The sequence below is a fragment of the Python bivittatus genome, unplaced genomic scaffold (genome assembly GCF_059951505.1).
Source record: "Python bivittatus isolate LINGU-HERP-01145 unplaced genomic scaffold, Pbiv_v1 ctg000030_np1212, whole genome shotgun sequence".
Lineage (NCBI taxonomy): Eukaryota > Metazoa > Chordata > Lepidosauria > Squamata > Pythonidae > Python > Python bivittatus.
In genome coordinates this window covers 4,873,775-4,893,499 of record NW_028277031.1, presented here as the reverse complement: position 1 = coordinate 4,893,499, position 19,725 = coordinate 4,873,775, and the positions used below count along the sequence as shown (strand labels likewise).

General features: G+C 41.1%; 1 protein-coding gene across 1 annotated transcript in view; it reads left to right on the top strand.

Moving 5' to 3' along the window:
• RBFOX1 (RNA binding fox-1 homolog 1) overlaps positions 1-19,725 on the top strand; it is a 399,208-nt gene that overhangs the window by 333,160 nt on the left and 46,323 nt on the right. Inside the window, exon 11 of the mRNA XM_088152958.1 lies at positions 14,896-14,960. Within this exon, the coding sequence (XP_088009084.1) occupies positions 14,896-14,960 (65 nt within the window). The remainder of the gene's footprint in view (positions 1-14,895; positions 14,961-19,725) is intronic.

Here is a 19,725-nt window from a genome sequence, read left to right as displayed (position 1 = left end):
TTTAAAGGAAACATAGAAAGGTCCATGATGAAAAGGTAACTCAGCGGGCAAGCTAGAAAATATGAGAGAGTTTGCTTCATCTTGTTTGAAGGCATTGAGGAAATGTTTTGAATAGCAATCTGTTAATGTCTCAGCTGGGCTACTCTAAATATAGTTCAGATTATGGGTAATTAAAAAGTGTCTTCCTTCACAAGAAAGATAAATTCTTCTTCAACCAAGCAAAGTAAGATACAAAACCCTGTAAGTCCTCTTTCAATACCAGATATAGGTTTAAAAGCAGTGATACATGTTTGGGGGGTGGGGTGGGGTGGGGTGTCAACAATGTCAAAAAAGTGGGTATGACCCAACAAAGCCCCACCCCTTTTACATGCATGCAATGGGTGAGAGGTTAATGAAAGGCAAGATTTGGATTGTGCCAGTTGCACCTGCAATGTTCATGTTGAGGACACCCCTGGATATGTTCTTCCTAAATCCTCTGCAGCATCCTTCTAAACCCAGGGATGATCCCAAATTATTTTCTTTTCAAACGTTCAAAACTTCATGAGATTGCCAGATATCCCCAGTTTTAGGCATTCAGGAAGTGTATCGATCAGAGAACCTTCAGAATGATGGAAAGACATGAAACAGAAAATAGCACCACCACCTCTGCCAATTCCAGCTGTTACATCAGTTCAAAATGCCACCTCCCAAAAATTGAAAGGACATTTCAAAACCCTGAGAATATGGTAGAAAAACAGAAACCTCAGACGGCATAAAAAACTGAGAACTTGCAAGGCAGATTCTCATGAGATTGAACGTTCAGTTCAGCAAGAATAGACCAAGTCTCATGAGTGTGTGTTTGGAGATTGAAGGAGACTGAATTTTACTCTGCACCTTGATTAAACCCTACTCCCCAAAATAAGCAGTCACTAAATGGCTTTGCCTTTCCATATCTCCATAAAGCAGAACAGTTGTCATTTGCAGATCTCCAAAACTTTCTGATCTTAAAAATAGAAGTAATTAAACCTCATTTGTATTACTACATTGAGCTTTCTGTAACCTAATTGTGTGACTGTTGCATCACCAGTGTTGTGATATCAAGAGACTGATTGCATTAAAATGAACGAAACATTAAAAATTCATTAAGTACTTGGGGGGGAAATTCCCATAATTTTTATTTATTACCTATGGCTACTGTTGAGACTGTTAAGATGAAATCATTTACATTTCCTGTGGATGGAAGGGAGAAGAGTCCAAAATGTTAAAGAAAAGGAGAATGTGGTGGTGTGGTAGTAATACAGAGCAGTGACCCTGCATTTTTTGGAAAAAAATCACTTTGAAATATTAAGAACATCAGAGGAGTACAGGGGACAAAGAGACCTTATCTTTCAATAGCTATTATAGGGAACAGTGTTGCTACAGGTTTTATGAGATCCAAATCTGAGATTGCCCACTCTGATCCATTTCAAGAATTATCTGGTTTAGCTTAACGTTCCCATAGGATACCTCAAAACTCACAAGAGTATTTTTCAGGCACTCAGGGTAAACATCCGCCCCACTCATAGATGATATTCAGTGGGGAGGAATAGACAAAGTGGTGTCTATGGACACTTCCTATGGTGACTGCAGGCTTTCTGCCCACCCGACCTTAATTACTGTCTTAGCTTTCCGTTTTGATTTCTTTTAACTCCCTCTTTAAAAGCAAAGCTGGCCTCTGTCAGTATCTTTTCCAGGAAGATATGCAAACCCACCATAGGTCTGTTATATTTTTCTGTTTGTTTTCTTTCTAAAAATGGAAAGTTGGCTGTCGCCCAGCCGTTTGCAGGAAAGAAGCAGAAAATTGAGCTTAGCTACTAGAATTTCTAGAATAGGTGACAGAAAGCAGACTTCCCAGTTTATCCTTCACGGCTGGCCATGGCCCTCATGGCAGCCATTTTGTAAAGGCATCGTTGTTTTCACATTCCAAAGGTGCCCCCCCCCCAAAAAAGATGGTCTCTCCCTGTTATTCAGCATGACAAGGATAAATACACACACATACATACTTTGGAATGGGGAACAGATACAATCCTCTCTCCTTCCAGTCTTCCATTTCATAAGGAATCCTCCTTACAACTATAATAGGAAAGATTATTATTATTATTAATAATAATAATAATAATGATGATGATAATTAATTGATTGATTGATTGATTAAATTTATATGTCACTGGATTCCCAGCAACTCTGGGCAGTTCACAGTTGTGAAAAACATTTGAAAACAAAGAACAATGCAAAAACAGCCCAAGATGAGAGAGTGCTTCCCAAGGTCCTCTTTTGCCTGCCGGGTCAAATCTTGACCTTGACATGCTGCTTCTGCATGTCTTCCTAACTTGTGCAGAGTTTCTCTCTGCTTGCGGAAAAGCTGTTTCTCACAGCAAAGGGAAAACAGGGCACAAATGGCCTTTCGACACTCTCGACCCAAATTGTGAGTAGAGGAAATGAGTGAGCAGCTCTTTCAGATTTCTCCAGGAGAAGGAGAAGCTCTCCAACAATTTAGCAAGAGCAGGATTCTCTTAGAAGTGACAACTGTATTGCTTCTGAAGAAGTCCTGCGGGAGGAAAGAGCTGCTGATAGCTTTCCCTTTGGATCCATTGCAAGCTGGGGAAGCCAAGGAGGCTCCAGATGGCTGGAAGGGCTATTGTCCTGTGAAACAATCCTGGACATTTTGTCACTGAATACACAGAAGAACAGTAACTTCACCCATGAGGATTTCACCATTACTCTTCTGAAAGAATTTCAGTGCCAAATTCTATTTCATTAAGTTGTTTGAGGCCTGCTTGAAAAAAAAAAAGAGAAGAAAACAGGATAAATTCTCTTGCTGGTACTAATTCTATTCTTGCACAAGAGTGGATGATAGGAAGAGAGTGAAGTTGGAGCAGGGAGAAAATCTCTTTCGAGCTTGATTATGTCTTAAGCTCATCTCAACAGACTCAAAACAGTCCGCTCGGTCAGGGAAGAGCTGGCTTTCTTAATCTCTGCTTAAGTTCTACCAGCATCCCCTAAATCCTCTGCAGGTGAAATGAATGAGTAGTTTTAACAGAAGATTTCTGCAGCTCCATAGATTGTTACCAGAATTGGCCTCAAGCAAAAATCAAAGTGAACGCTTCTTTTGGTTAACCGGTTTTTTCCAGCAGCAAAGCTTGAAGAGACAGGCAGCTGTCAAATAGCTAGATACAAGAAGAAAGAAGAAAATGGCCTAGCAGAAGAGAACAGATGATATCCTGGTGATGGGGTGCTTTTCATTGATAAATACCATCTTGGCCATTAAAAAAAAGTCTCAGATTAAGTAAAACTATTTGTTCTGTCTAAAAGTAAAGACTGCCTCAAGTCAAGCTTGAATCCTGGTGACTTGCTCAACATGTCCATGTCGCTTTCTTGCCAACGTTATGGATGTGGCTGGCCATTCTCATTTTTCAGGTTGAGTTTTGTGTTTTGTCCTTCCAGTTGTGTCAACAGCTTGGTACCCAATCATGACTTAGGAAGAGAGAGACAGGGATGGGAGATCGGACATTTTCTCAGTCCCGCATATTGCAACTAAACTAGAGTAAACCTGCCAAGTGTATAATGAAGGCTTATTAGACATTCCTTTTGACTGAGTTTGAAACAAGCCTGCTTGGTTTTTCCCCCCCAGAGGCAATCTGTTTTAATGATAAGTCCCCCACCCCACCCTGAACTAGTTACAAAAGTAGGGAAGGACCTGATATAGTGATTTAAGATGTGGAGAAACTTGTTTTGTCTCTATTAGGCTGCTGTTTGTGGTTGGCCGTGCTGTTTCTCTTGTAATATTTATCTCCCCAAAGATCACAAAGCATTTTAAGGAGATGTTGCCCAGCATAGCCATAACTTCCCATTTAAAATTTAATTTGAGAAGTTTCTGTTTCAAAAACCCGGCTGCACGTGAAGGCTCCTTTGCCTTACCACGTTCCCAGCCATGTTCTGCACAAAAATCTAAAATGGCGATATCAGTCTTGCAAGCTCTATGGTGTATTTTCATATTTCAAAAGGGAGCTTGTTTGCCTCACCATCCTACCCTGTTCCATTTCCTCTCTGTCATTCTTTCCACTCTGCTCCTTCCATTATTTCCCTGGGTGAGTAAAATCTAGATGTGCTGGGGTGGAGGAAATATGTGGCTCAGAATTTATTAGTTCCCTACAGAGTACTGAAATATTGACTGGCTCTGAGATCGATTACCTCCCTGCTTCAGCTCAGTTAGCCATTTTAAATGGAGAGAACTGAAACTTGGTAAGAAAAGAAAGGTAGAATATGCTGACCACAGAAACATGCCTTGAACAAGAACAGCAGGAAGCACAGAAAGGTGCAGGGAGGCAAAAGCATGAAGGAGCCTAGGAGGCTTGTGCGCATAATATATGGGGGGGGATAGGCGAGAGATAAAGGAGAACAGATTCAGAAAAAACATAGATGTCTATAAAGAAAAAGAAGCAGAAGAGCTGAGACATCTCACAGTGGTAAACTTTGTTAGAAAAGATATCAAACCCTCTTTCTCTGAGCTCTCTGGAGTGGGAGGTTAAGAAACAGAGATGAGCCTACGTCAAGGTCAAGTGGTACAACTTATTTGAGGTGCTGGCAGTAAGCAAATGCTTAAGTTACTGAATTTGTTGCTGAATTTTCATATCCCAGGGATGGAGAAAGAGCTTGTGGGGTTTCTCTGCCCAAATAACTCAGCTAACTTTCAAGTATTGGCCATTTTGACTTGAGTAATGGGAGGGATCATCCATTTGTTCATAACATGACATGTTTTATCTCAGCAGTAGGAATTATTTTGCTGCATCAGATTAAAGGATCGCATGAGGTTGACTTAGCATAAGATGATTGGCTGACCTAATCCAGTACTGTCTTGGCTCAGTCTGGAACTTCCTGATGCACCTTATGTGCTAAATCCAGAGTAATTTAAATATGAACTGATGAAGCTGCCCCATATGGATTCTGAATCAGTACTGTCTACTCAAGCTGTCCCCAGTCTGGTATCTTTCAGTTATCTCAGAAGCACAACTGAGAGTTCTCTCCAGCATGACTATGGAGAGTTGGGTACTAAATACATCTGGAAAACACCAGCTTCAGGAAAGCTACATAGGCCACCTAGTGGCTCTCCAGAATGTATCATCTTAACTACCTGAGATTAAACTAAGAATGCCTTTGAATTAAATTCAGAAGAAATTCTCAAAGCTCTACCACTTGGATTCAATCACTCCCTTGCTCTGCTTCCAGTCAAGAGCTTGTAGAAGCTCAGAAGGTAGAAACCTATTTCTTTATAACAATGTTTATAATTTTAGATCAGATTCCAACATGCTTGGAGAACTATGTGTACAAATGATCTTGAGTTAGTTTTGTGATCTGAGACATGGGCTAGTTATTCCATCTGTCAGTTTCCTGGTCACTTGACCATGCTCTAGTGCGTAGGGTGTGGGTATGTGCAAATCTATAGTGTCTGTATATTTCCTACAATTTAGTGTGTACAAGTTGATTTGAATTGTGCTTCTATATTTATATCAACTGTAACAGTATCCTGGGCTGAAATTTGAGTTCAAAAGTAAGGTAATGGAATTACCCACTTTCCATGAAGTCAGTTATTTCATAGCTTCTTTCTTTCCAACAAAGTTAATTACCTGGTTTATCCCATGCTGTGTGGGAGCATGGATGGCTATTTCTCCACACTAATACACATCACATTAAAGAAATGGGGGGGGGGAGCCCTCCTTTCCACAAAAAGAGAGAGAGAGAAGTAAGCATGAGCTGCTAAAATAGGACTAATAAAACAAAAACGAGACTATCCTCTAGCTGCTTTGTACAGATTTGAAATATTTAAGCAAAGACTCTTCTTTAGCAATAATGCCATCTTCTCATCTTCAGTCTAGCCATCACCAGTGGCCGACTGAGAATGGTAATTTTATAATGAAAGCGAGAAGCAGTTGACTCTGAAAAAGAACAATTGCTCAAACTGTGTGGAACATCTCAGATGCCAGCATCTGTAAGTTTCCTTTCCTCTCTCAGTTGGCTCCAACTCCTCTATCCCATTTTGAGGAAGAAAAAAAGTCATGGAAAATGGGCCAATAAATATACTTTTCTATATAGGAATATTTAACGTTAAAAGAATTTCGCTGGCACTGACCAATTGTCCATCTAGTCTGCATCTTGTTTCCCACATTGGCTCACCAGATGCTTCCAGAAGGCCCACCAGCATGGCTTAAGGGCACCTCCTACATATCTCTTGCCATTTAATACTGAGTGGAGTAGCGGAGGATTTGTTGCTCAATAATGACTCATAAGCATACTTTGAGTTATTGTCTACCAAGTTAACTTTATCTTCTAATGCCCATCAAGCCAGCTTTGGATTGTGGAACTCTATAAGTCAGATATATGTGGTATGATCCATCCACCCACTTTTAACATGGTAATATAGCAAAGCAGTGTTTCTCAACATTGGCAGGTTTAAGATGAGTGGACTTCAACTCCCAGAATTCCCCAGCCAGCATGGTTGGCTGGGGAATTCTGGGAGTTCAAGTCCATTCATCTTAAACCTGCCAATGTTGAGAAACACTGTAGTAAAGAGATCAGCCACTTCTTTTATGGGTTGTGAATCCCATAAATGGATGATGGGCATGATCAAGTCTTTTTTTTTCATGCTTCATGATTTGGGAATACTGTATGTTCCAGAGAAGAAGAGTATACTACCACTCTTCTATCATGGGAAAAGATTCAGCAGCCCAGGAAGTCAGAGAATCATAAAGGAGGAAACTTTGTAGTCCATGAAACCCAACCCTCTGTTCAACAAGGGAACTCAAGAGACAGAGCATATTATTTCAGCTTCTGTGAGAAGATCCCCAGTGAGGGAACAATTACCCTCCTGTAACTTAAGTTTTTGTGGCATCAGCAAACCAGTTATTTTCGAAGACTTGAAGAGCGTTAGCGTGTCCTCTCTTGGTCTTCTGTTCTCCAAGCTAAAGGACATATTCGGTTGTTCCTCAAACTATTGCCTGAACACTGGGATGGTAAAATCAGCCAAGTTCTTATTCAGATTTGTGATCTGATTGAAAAGGAGAGTCAGTTCAATCTTATGTGTAGGTTCAGTTTGATTCAATAAAAATGTGTGCTCTTAGGTACAAAAACCTTCGAAGAGATTCAAAGGCGCCTGACTTGATGTATCAATTCAATCTGAAGATTCAGTTTGAAGTTTCAAGAGTTTCAAGATAGAAGCTTCACAGTATCCTATTAAATACGTTAATCTGATACATCTGCATTTCTGACCACACCATACTACTATTTGCAGCTTTTGGTTCTATAGGAGCAAGATTCCACTCCATCAACAGAAGCAAAGTCCAAAAGGTTCAACAGGAAAAAAATTAAGTAAGGCCAACAAGATTAGAGAACAGATGTTGTTCAGAGAGATATTGTGCCTTCTGAACTAGGGGACTTTTACAGTTTCCATCTCAGGCCTAGCTGCAAGCTATCAGAGGTTGCCTTACAATATGTTCCACTATTGAGAAGAGTCTTATTCATGACTCTCCCATTACTCAGAAGCAGTTCCGTTTCTCAAGGAGGCCCTTTCAGCCTGACCATCAACCCTTCCTCCATGTCAGTGTCAGAAATGAACACTAGCTTAGATGGAGGTTTAGAATCGAACGAAGAGCTCTTTGCATCCTGACAGAATGAGTCCAAGGGGATCTAGCATAATAGAATGAGCACCCATGTTCCTTGCAGACTGTACAGATCTGCAGATTGTAACTCACTGCTATTATCTCAAGGAGCTCTAGACCTTACTAAGAAGGGAGGAGGTGCTATGTATAAGATAGTTCAGTTTTGTGATTTGAGTTGAAATCTTACATCCAATTGTACTTTGGTTTTGAGTTATAACTCTTTCACAATTGAACAAGCCACCAATATTCATCACTAAATAAAAGCTGAACCTCAAGTAGAAGTTCCAACAACATTTCAGTTAAAGTTCTTTCAAAAGAGATGAGAATTTTAGAAACCATCTCCTAGATGCATGTGGGGCTCAACATTTATTTCAAGATATGTGTGCCAAAGGATACTTGTGAGTTCTCATCCTACAGTCCCCTCTCTGGTATCTTCCATTAAATCTCAAGGGAAACCATCAGCAGGAAATACTTTGAGAGAGGGGTAGGTGTAGTAGCCATGTTCTTGCCACAGCTAATGTCCCTGAAAAATGACCGGAGAATTTCTGCTTCACCTAAAAAAAAAAATATCCATAAATTTTCTCTGCCTCCAAATTTGGTGAGGTGTTTTGAAAGACCATTTGTGTAATAGTATACATAAAAAATGTTCCAGTGATCCCTCTTGTAACAGAGTGTAGACCTGGCCTTGGGAATGGAGAAGGGATCCATGAACTATTAAGGGAGGAGTTTCAGAAAAGATGATTCAGTCGAGGGAAAGAAGGAAGTGCGAGACAGGAACAAGGATGGGATCTAAACCTGGCCCTGGGATTGGGGAGGGGCTGAGTGAACCACTTAGGGGAAACTTTTGTAAAAGATTCTTGCTCCTGAGGAGGAGGAGAGCATGAAAGAGAAACCCACAATAACCCTACTTTGATTTTGTTTGCTATAAGAAGGAATAGAGTAGAGAGAAACACTGCCAGGCTTTTAGGATTCTGTCATTTGATCCGACAACTAATGAGTATTCCTGGAATCCTTGTCATGCCTACCTTGAAGGGCTGACACATTTTGTGGATGAATGAGAGAGAAAGAACAGCAACATCCCGGGAATATGACCCCAATAGCTATGTACCAGTTACCCATACCCTTTCTTTTATACAACCCAGGACTTTTTCTCAAGGTTAGGAACTCGGAGGCCCCAGTTTTTCAGTCTCGTAGAATGCTCTGCATGTGTAGATACTGATTCTGATTCTGGAACAGGGTGGGATGCGACCAGCAGAATCATTGGGCTTAGGGACCATGGCCAGCCTCAGACACATCCTGATTCTTCCTTCATGCCTCAAAAAACTCATGAATTTCAAAAGGAGAAACCATTTTAACACTCCAACGACAAATGTACATCAATATTTTTTTCCCCTCTATTGTTTAATAACTGCAGGAACCTGCTACCTCAAGAACATTCCTGCACTTTGTTGGAGGGCGCATGTTATCAACGCCTTTTGTGTAGAGTAGCATTGCAGGGAATAGGGAAATGGCAAGAACAAAGAAGCTAACCCTGCTCCAATTCTGGAGTGAGTTTTAAAGAGGCTTCCTAATTAAATTGGGTCTTAATTTTAGTGCTTAAGTTAACAGTGAAATCAAGGACTTGGAGGGAGGTCCATCTCAAGCAAAGCCCACCAATTTCTCCTCTCCTGCCATTAACTCTCAGTTAAATAATGGGAGCACCTTTTGAATCCCAGTAGAGAATGAGATGGGCAAGTTCTAATTGGAATGTAAATGTTGTTTGGCTTATCTATGGAGACCTAGTTCTGGCTGTTAATTGGCATGCAGGGAGATCATTTGGAAATGGTTGATATAGCACCGTGGTCCGTTGAACAGGAAGTATGGCTGTTTTCACAGTTTGATCATCAACGCATCACTGCACACCATTCCTTCCCAACATGTAAGCGCATCTGTGTGTTTTCTTTGCTCTGCTTAATTGAGTAGCTTTACTTGTCACATACAAGTAAATGTTAATTCTGGGGGAGCAGGAATTGTTTATTACAGGAAGGTCCCATAACCCAGTACAATTTTGTATTTAAGATATATTTCAGCTAGGATTCTGTATGTGTCCTTACCCAACTTGCACCAGGTTTTGACTCAGAATTGAAATGGTTTCCCTCTCCCCTGAATAATAGGACATTTCAATGGGCAGGAACAAGCTTGTAGAGGGTTGGTCTTTTTATACTTGATCGTTAAACCTTTTTTTACACACACACACACACACAGACACATTGTGCTAGTTCCTTTTGGGGTAAGCTGTGTTATTCAAAGTACAGAGGAAAAAATACACATCATAAAAACATAAAGCCATGCAAGTATTTAGGCACTATTAAGCTTCTTTTCTATAATTATGTTTTCTGTAATTTACATTTAGAAGCCATTATTATGAAACAATTTTTGTAATGACATAAATTAACAATCCCAAATTAAACCACCCCATTACAATAGCTCGAAATTAATGTAGATAATTTTAATTTTTTCCATTGCTATGTGCTTACAAAACCTAAGTGCTGAGATCCTCACAAATACCTTCACTGTAACTTTAAAAACTAGAAGGCTTCATTGCAACAGTGGTCTTCCATATGAAGAAGGGGACGTTAAAAGAATTAACAGGAAAAGAGTTTTTAAAGTAATAGTGGTTCCCTCAACAGGAACAGAAGATTCAGTGTATTTGTCTCAACTTAGTGCTTTCAGATGAGTTGGACCAATGAGCTGGAGATCATTGTCAGTCATATTTACTTGTAGCCAAACTTTATAGACTGGGGAGAACAGTTAAATTCTCAAAACAGTTACAGATGCTCAATTTTCAGCTTCCCCTTTGCCGTGTTCCTCGCTGGCTATATTCTAGGGCTATATCCATACTTAACGGTTAGCTGAGATTTTTAACCATCGTATCGGATAATGCTGTACTGATAATGGGCAGGTTCACATGTGGTGCTAATTAAAAACAAGCCAACCACATTCTTTGCAGGACATGAATCCTACAGAAGTGTGAACCTCTGCAGTTTACTTTTGCTTCTTTTCTCATTTTTTCACAGTAAGACCATTTGAGCCTCTGTTCCACATCAGTTGAAGAAGTATTATACAGTTACAAAGGAAAAAGATTCAATTTCGTTCAATCTCAAGCCCTTTCAGTATGCATACATGCACACGCACCCATACACACAGACAAAGATCATTCGAGTGATCTTCAGGCATTGTTCCCTTAGTAGGCTTTAAGTGGCATATATGAAATTCCATCATTTTTGCTGTCCATACTGAAAAGCCAATGCAATTATTATTCTTGAAAAGAATAAGATGATTATCTAGTGCCAGTTTATGGCAGCCAACATTTGTAGGCTTGAAGGCAGGGTTGTCTGTCAGGGATGGTCAAGATGGTGGCCATGACAGTGCAATTGAAGCTCTACCTATTTTTTACACATATCACGTACTCTGGGGATACCCCTGCTTGAAGACCTGCAACTATTGTGTGGCTAAATGTCCACTTCATTTGTATTCCTTCTTCAAATATCTCCTTGTCTACAGTACCTACCAACCTGCTGCTTTTTTAAAAAGTTCTGTTTTCTTTACCCCATGTAGGATCTGCCACACTTTATTCCAAGGCAGACTCTTCTCTGCACATTGCTGAGTTGCCCCCATCACTCTCATACTTTTACTACAGGGCACAGCCATAGAGTCACATGTTGTGCCTACATTCCTCTCCACCCTCCCCCCTGCCCCCCCCCTGCCCCACCAATCAGGTTTTCAGCAAGGAGTGTCCAAAAGGTATGGTTAAAAAAGAAGGAAAGTCAAGTTGGCAGTTATAATGGTGTAGTCAAAGTTCTACCTGCTTTTTATGTGTGTCATGCATTAAAAAACAAGCTGAGCTTCAATAGCACCATCATGGCTGCCCCATCTTCACTTTTTTTTTTTTAACCAAACCCGGCAGACATCTGTGTTTTCATGGCTTTTGAATGTCCCTCCCACACTTCTTTTTCCTATTCATCTTTCCTGGGTTACATCTCTTCCAACTAGTAAATAAGAACTTTTGGTAGAATACTCTGCTGTGGCCCAGAATAAATCATCGTTGGATGCAGAAAGCAATCTTCTTCCCTGTTCTTCTCCCAAGGACATTTGTTTTCTATATGCAAGAAAATTGTTGAATAGAGAAGTTTTCCATTATGGATGTCTCCATATGCATTCCGAAATGGCACAATTGAGGTACAGGCTTTGCATCTCACCGAGGATTGGCATGGTCCATTAATCCCACACGTGGGAGATTTCGAGAACTCTCACAAGCCATAGTTTAATTCTGGGAGGCTTAAGTCCAAAATTTAAGAGAGCTCCCGACCAAATTAGCGTTTTTCCCCAGACTGCTCCAACAATACTGTTAGCAGTGAAATTGTGTACCACGTTGCCAGATTTTCCAGTGTGCGTAGCACAAATATAGCACTCATCTGCAAACCCTAAAGCACGTGGCTGTTTTCAAGATTAGCTATTTCTTCATTTATTAGACTGATAGGCCACCCAACTTCATCCTGAGTATGATCAAGTACCAAGGTTGTACTGCTGTATGGCGCAGGGTACCATTTTGGGATCAAAACCTAATTTGATTTGCACAACCCTAATTAGTAGCAGCCTTATTTACATATTTATTTCATGCCAGAAGCTGAGTATGTTACCAGATATACAGTGCAACAGTATGGCATGTATAAAAGAAAAATATAACAACTAATTAAAGTCAAATTGTTCCTTCACATGACAATATTAAGAATAAACTTTTAAAAATAAAAATGAACTGCAGAATAAACTCTGCGGACTGCCACATAATCAACATGCAAATCAAAAATCAACCACTGACATACATAAATGTTCTACCTCCATTAACTTCCACAAATGGTAAAAGGCATAATAAAATAGGAGCAGATCTTCCAGCAGAATATTGTAAGGCAGTGTTTCTTGGACTTGGCAACTTTAAGATGCGCGGAGTTCAATTCCCAGAATTCTCCAGCCAGCCATGCTGACTGGGGAATTCTGGGAGTTGAAGTCCACCCATCTTAAAGTTGCCAAGTCTGGGAAAAACTGTTGTAATGACTATTTTTAGCATACTTTTACATGTTATTAGCAGTAATGGATGTGCCAAAGACAGTCAAGTACACAAAACTAGGATCAGATACCTAAAACCCCAAAGAGAAGATGTCATAGTCCTAGGAAAATGGAACCAAAAGGAGCCCCCTGTTACTTACCTTCAAAGGCAGAAGTTTTCAATCTACAAAAACGCCAGAAGTCCTACCATACTGGGGCTTGAGTGCACCTGGAAAAAAAAAATTCCAGGAAATTGCACTTCTATGCTCTTTGGCCAACTCAATTTTGAAACAATGGATTCTAGACCTGGAAGGCCAATTGGATTACGCAGCTTGTCCCCATGATGTATTCATTATCTATCAGTTTCCAAATACAAATTGGCCAGTTTGCTGGAAAGATCACAGTTTCAAAATTCAGAAGAGCTTTATCCTTGGCTTGCTTTAATGCTTCCCCCTGCAGCGATGTTGGAAGGGAAATACAGGAAAATCCCCTTTGCTAAATGACAGTGCTCCTGTGATGCAGGTGCAATAGAAACCACAGCCTGTGTTTTGTTATCCTGCCAGGGACACTGGCTTGCAGGTGATCTCCCTTCTCCTCTCTAAACTCCCAGGGCGTTCTGATTTATTTTACTTACAGTCCCCATCAGATAGCAAAGGCAGTTCTGTTGTCCTTAAATGTTGCCAAGCTTTGTTACACGGTGTGAAAACTCCCCCCTGCTATGAGCTGTAACTGCTAATAGTTATGCTCTGTGTTATTATAGTGGTCTCTTCCTCTTGGTCTATGACTCTAGTAAAGTCTTATCTATCCCCACCATACTAGAGTGGCACTCCCTCCCACCCCAAAGTTGGGTTTTATTTGATTTCCTCCACTGGCATCACAACTAAAGCAGAATTTAAAAAATGCAGGGCCAAGAATAGGAATCAAAAATGGTCTGTCTCGACCGCTTAGACCCACATTTTTATTGTGATGGTGCCTACTCTAAATTCATGCATTGCTGCCCCCTCCATGATGTATAATTCCAAATGTACCTACTGATCTCAAAGGTTTGCCTTCTTCTTTGTAAGAGGGAATTGAGAGAGGTGAATAGGAAAGCTGAGTTTCCCAGCAGCGAAGAGCAGAAGATAGCTATTTTATAAGGACTTTTGATTTCTAGAAGGAAAATGGGGAAGTCAGAACTCAGGGTATTGAAAGCTGGAAGGTCTGAAGCTGGAATGACCCTTCACTGTAGGAAGAAGAGCACCTGATGATGTTTTCACTTGCTGGGATGAGGCAATTGGGTCAGCAAAGAAGTAAATAGAACTTTCTTTGTTTCAGGGCAGTCAATTATTCGAAATCATGGTTACATTGGTTTAAACCATGGTTACCATTTCTATTCCCATACAAACACCAAACCACTCTATTTAAATATAGGCAAAACAGCTGCAAACATGAGCAGCTAAAAATGGAGGAAAAGCCAAATACCGACCAAATCAATCTCTGTTTATCCTCAAGACTGATTTGGCTTGTTAAAAAACCATGTTTAAAACAAACCTTAGCATAGCATTAACTCACATTGCCATAGCTAGACAACTCTGCAGTGATCACTGAGTTCCCAAGTCACTACTGAAGCATGATTTGTTTTAGCCGTGGCTTGTTGCATAAACCACAATTGGATTGGTCCTTGCAACTTGCTAAGCCATTAACTGTGACATAGTGGCATGCTTAGTCAAAGCGAACAGGTCCTTCCTGGTTTACTTGGCCTTTATGTCTCTTTCCTCTTCCTTTCTTATGAATGTATCTAAACCCTTTAAAGGCCTTTGGAGTGGGTAACCTCCATACCTTGTTTAAATCTACAGGCCTCCATAGGCTTCCCTAAACTCTTTGGGGCTCCCTCCTGAGGAACTATCTACAGGCTTCTTCAGCAAGTTGCCTTTTGTCCCAAGCACCACCTCCAAGTTTGACATCCTCAGCAGGCCTACTAGCCATTCCACTGTCGCGTCAACAGGTTCCCAGTTGGGGAGTCTCTCCAGCAGAACATGAAAAAACTAAACTGGCTAATGACGTAGGGATGGGGGTGAGGGGTGGGGGTGGGGGATGTGGTTGGGGGCTGCATGTTGCCTGCTGTCTGGATTTCTCATCTGATTACAAAATGTTTGTGTTGCAGGGGGGGTACGCTGCCTATCGGTATGCCCAGCCTACTACAGCTACCGCCACTGCCTACAGTGATAGGTAAGATTTCCTTTCCTACTGAATCGATCCTTGACTTGGAAAACACAGCACTGAGGGGTCTTTGGACCTGCTTTGGCTTTTGTGTCACCATGACCTTTCCTTGCTCCATGCATAGCAAGGGCTTCTAGAGTTAGAATCCATGAATAGTTACCAAGACATTACTGTTCTTCTCCAATGAGGTATCCTCTCTGTGTTCTGCATCCATGCCCATAATGATGGTTAAATGGCATCCCACGCACACAGAGGTGCACCAGTTGGGGAAAGCTGGAACTCATATCTCATGGCAAAGTCAGCATAAAAACTATTCTTACTTGGAAAAAAAAAGATAGTATTGTTTGCAAAAAGGCACCCGTCAAGACACGTGGCCCAAACTTGTACATTAGGAAAATGGGTCTGTACAAGCAGTAGAGGGTGCATGAAAATGCATAGGCATTTTCTTGTGGCTTTTGAAAACATTTACAAGTTAGCATGAAAATTAGATGAAACAAACAGGGTAGGAAAAGTGAGAAATGGAGATTCCCATCTCGCTTCTCTTCTATAGCCTTATTCCCACAACACATTTAAACTCTTAAGCCAATGAATCAAGTCTCTGTACCCGAAGCTGGATGTACTTCTAAGTAAGCATACACAGCATTAGAACTGTAATAGTATAATCCTGTTTATGCTCTATTCAAAAGTAGTTTTTTAAAGTGTTTCAAAATAGTTACTGAGGAGTAAACCTCATCCCTCATTCCTCTGAGTAAACATACATGGAGCACACTTAATCTGGGTCCTGAATTAACTCTTTTTTGAGTACATACAATGCACTTAACCATTAGCTAAGTAAACAGGCTGCCTTTGAATAAGACACCAAGCCATAGAATTCACCTAAATGAAGATTAACAGTAACCGTCTAGCTTGGCATATTGTGAAAGTGCAACTGCTGGGTTGTTCATCAACTAGGAAAAACTTCTGCAAACACAGTTATTGATTTTATCAGAATTAAATCTGTTCTTCAGTGTCCCCCTTTGCAAACCCTGGAGTTTCTCACTGCTGCCTATTAGCTGGAAACGAACAGGAACAGGAATATCATAACATCAGTGAATACCCAAGATAGTATTTGCAAAACTCCCAAATTAAATAATGGTTAAAATACTTCTAAAATAGCTGAAATCTCACGGGATTGTGAAATCTTATTAGACTTGCAGATGACATTGAAAAAAGAATTCCAATGTCTTGGAGACAAGATTGCTGAATTCTTGAGGTTCAGACATTAAAAAAAGAAAAAGACATAGGTTGACGTACGTGGTACCCAAAACATTTTCTATCTATACCCTACACCCTCAAAATAAATTCAGTAGAGATCAGATGTGGTCATTATAAATGCCAGACTGATTGGAAAATAACATTAGGAAAGAATAATAGTTCTTCTCTAGTTACAACTAAATCCAAACTCAGCAAGCAAGAGGGAGAGACACAGGAGAAGGAGCTTCGAATGCTAGGCCAGAAAGCTTTTTGCATTTCCATCACAAGATCAGGCACGGCGATTAGAACAGAAATCCAGTTCCAGAGTTGGAGATCTACTGAATATGGAGAGTATTTTCAAGAAGCGTTACTGGATCTTCTTCTGTTTTGGGGAGGAGGGGGAGAAAGAGCTATAAAGATGGAACAAGTCTTGGGATGGGAGCGTAGATCCTCAAAGTGCTGTTCATGGATCCGTTTCTTAAGAGAAATATATGCATATATATATATATATATTTATGTGGAACAATGAATGTTGAAGCTCTGCATGCACTGTTGCCTTCCCAATGTGCTTATCATGTTCTGGCAGTGAAGACACACACACACATGTTTGATGAATAAAATCAATTTGCATGAGCTGGCTGAAGCATGCGGGGTCTGACAGGTAAGCAAGTTAACCTACTTGTTCGATTTGTTTTCCTGGACGTCTGGACTGTTAGCCATGTCACTCCGGTCCTGCTGTTTGTGCCTGATGCGCAGTTGGAGATAGGCTTCCTTTTCTTTTTGTTTCCTCTTGAGGAACATGGATTGCAATGGAGCCCAGCTCGAGAATTCACATTTCATTTCCACAAAGGTGTGTCGTTGAGCATGTGATCGCTAAAAGTATTTTCTCTGTGAGCTTGCAATGCTGAGAAGATTGCGGGGTCATCAAGAGCAGACCCCAAAGAGGTCTCACCATTACATAGAGACAAAGCAGGTCAGAAAAATAGGAACGTTTCAACTTGGGGACCCAGGTCTTAGTAAACCTTCTCCAGATCTCCCTCTTGAGGTGCTCTGCAGAAAGGAAGGAGGACTGCATGGTGAACCGGGTCGACCAGGAGATGTTCAGCAGCAGCATTTGCTTGGCCACATTAAAAGCAGTGTGCAGGAAAGGAGCAAAGGGTTTGCTAATAGGTTCGCTTCAGAGCATAGGGAAAATATTGTCCATAAGTTTGTTGGTTACACATACCATGAGATTTTGATGCAGCCAATAGTAGCGTAGGTCCTATGTTTATAAAGGTATGAAACTGTGGAGTGCGTACACATTTATGATATGGAGTAGAACCCACAACTCTGTATTTTCTCTCTGGGCACCCCTGGTAAGTTCTCCTGCAAAGGGTTGTTGTTCTACTGGTTGATCAAGTGATACCAGCTAAGCAACACCATCTGTATTTCCTCTAGGACCACCAAGCAATTTGCATAAGAAACATCAAACCTAGTGTTTATAGGCGAGGCATGGCAAAAACATGTTCAGCTGGAATGTCATGGGGGATAGGAATATGCGTGCAAGAGCAGGTGTGCAGGTGGGGGAGCTGTGTCACCATTAGCTTCCCATGAGAAAGAGAAGGTGCCGTCTCTACTTCTGCAAGGCATAACTGATAAGGTACAATCCTTTGGCAAGCCATTCGCACCCACTATCCTAACCTAATATCCCAAGGACCAAGATGCCATTCCAGATTTATCCTAACAAAACCTCAATGCACCCCAAGATAAAGTGTGAAATGGCTGTAATCAAAAACATTGTGGAGCTCCAATCCACATACCAAACTCTATGCAATCAGGAGAGGATTGCAAGGATATCTAGTGTTGTGAAATGAAACACGGAAAAAGGGGAGGAATATCCCATGTGTGAATGAAGTATTCCTTGAATTGCAGAAGAGAGTGCACTGGAAACTAGACAGGCAGTGTTGCTGGGGCTGGATTTGGGGAGAGCAGGCATGTGCACTTGGTAAAATGCAATGGCTTCCACAATCCAACTTTCCAGCTTTACTAATTTGGCCCAGAGATTTCCACACCCATCCTAGGAAGGCATTATAGATCTCTTCCAGTGTATTTACAAAGGCCGAGAGTGAGAGTGAATGTTCTCAGAGCTACCGTTCAGGATGAATTTGGAATAGGGATGTGCAAAAGTGCTACAGGTAGATAAGGATACAAGTCCCCATGGAATCAACAAAAACACAACATTTTCAGTCCATTCCAGTGTGCAAAAGTAGGTATCAGTTGCTCACAATGATAAGGATCTTCTGAGTACGTTAGTGTTCCGTCCTTCTGTATTTCACAAGCACCCTTACTTTATAATTATCTTGTAGAAAAAGCTTGTGGTTCTTCTTGCATTTTGCTTATAGAGAAGAAGGCACCAAGATATCTTGGGACTCAGTAACAGAGCAAGAAGTCAGTAAGGGCAAATTCACAGGTGCCTTGGCATTCAAAGGATTTCCGCCCTGATCCTCTAGCACTATATTTTCAGTTTTCTGTTTAATTTGTGGGCCGGGTCCCCAGAGATCTGCCTTAGAACCCATTTCCAGATCCCAATCTTATTTCTTAATATATTCCAGCATTCTTCAAAGCAAACTGCTTGGGATTCTGAGGCAGACTCCAGCAGCCCTGTTCAGGCAGTCCTCCCATGTACAGGTCAATCCAGAAGGAGCAGGGACCTCTCCACACTATGTCTCAGTGGGGTCATTAGGCTTTCATCATGATTATCTGCAGCAGGAAGCCCTTGCGAGCCTCTGGCTCCCCCTCATAGATACCACCACGGCCCTGTGCTACGGTCAAGGCTGTGCAAGTCTCACCTTGCAGACTCGAGTAATGCTACGCTGACATTCCTTTCCCTCAAGATTCCTTAGATCTTTTTTTATCCGAGGAGGAGTTTCCCAATCTCTCTTTGGAGAACCCTTGATCCTAATTTTTGGAATATGACTCTCTGTCTGAGCAAAGCCTTTTGACCATTTTATCAGAGTCTCTCTGGGCTTATCTAAGAATTCCTCAGATGTATTTGTGTGCTGCATTTGAAACATTTTGTTTCAAATATTGGTGAGACCGCTGGTACCCCAGCTGGGCACTTCAGTAATTAACCAATCTTCCCGATCCCTGTGTCCAGGAATAACTGCTTCTCAGGATTCCCAGATGGATACATCTCCTGGAATAGCTATTTTAAGACAACAATGCTATTTTCACTCTGTCCCAACCATTGTATTTTCTACATCCTTCCTTCTGAACGTATTTTACAGCATGGGTGAAGGACAATGGACCTCTAGTTGCCGTTAGATTTCAACCCCCAGCACGGCTTACAGTGCTCTGCAGCACTGAAGCTTGATGTAAGCACAGTAAACTCCGAACAGCATTTACAGTATTTACATTTTCCCGTTTAATGAGTTTACTTCACTTCTGAGAACCCGGCTGACAACGCAATGAAGTATTGTCAAAGCCAGCCGAATCAGGTAATTAACAATGCAAGAGTTGCTTCCTCTATTTTTGAATTATAAATTATCCCTGGCATGCTAAA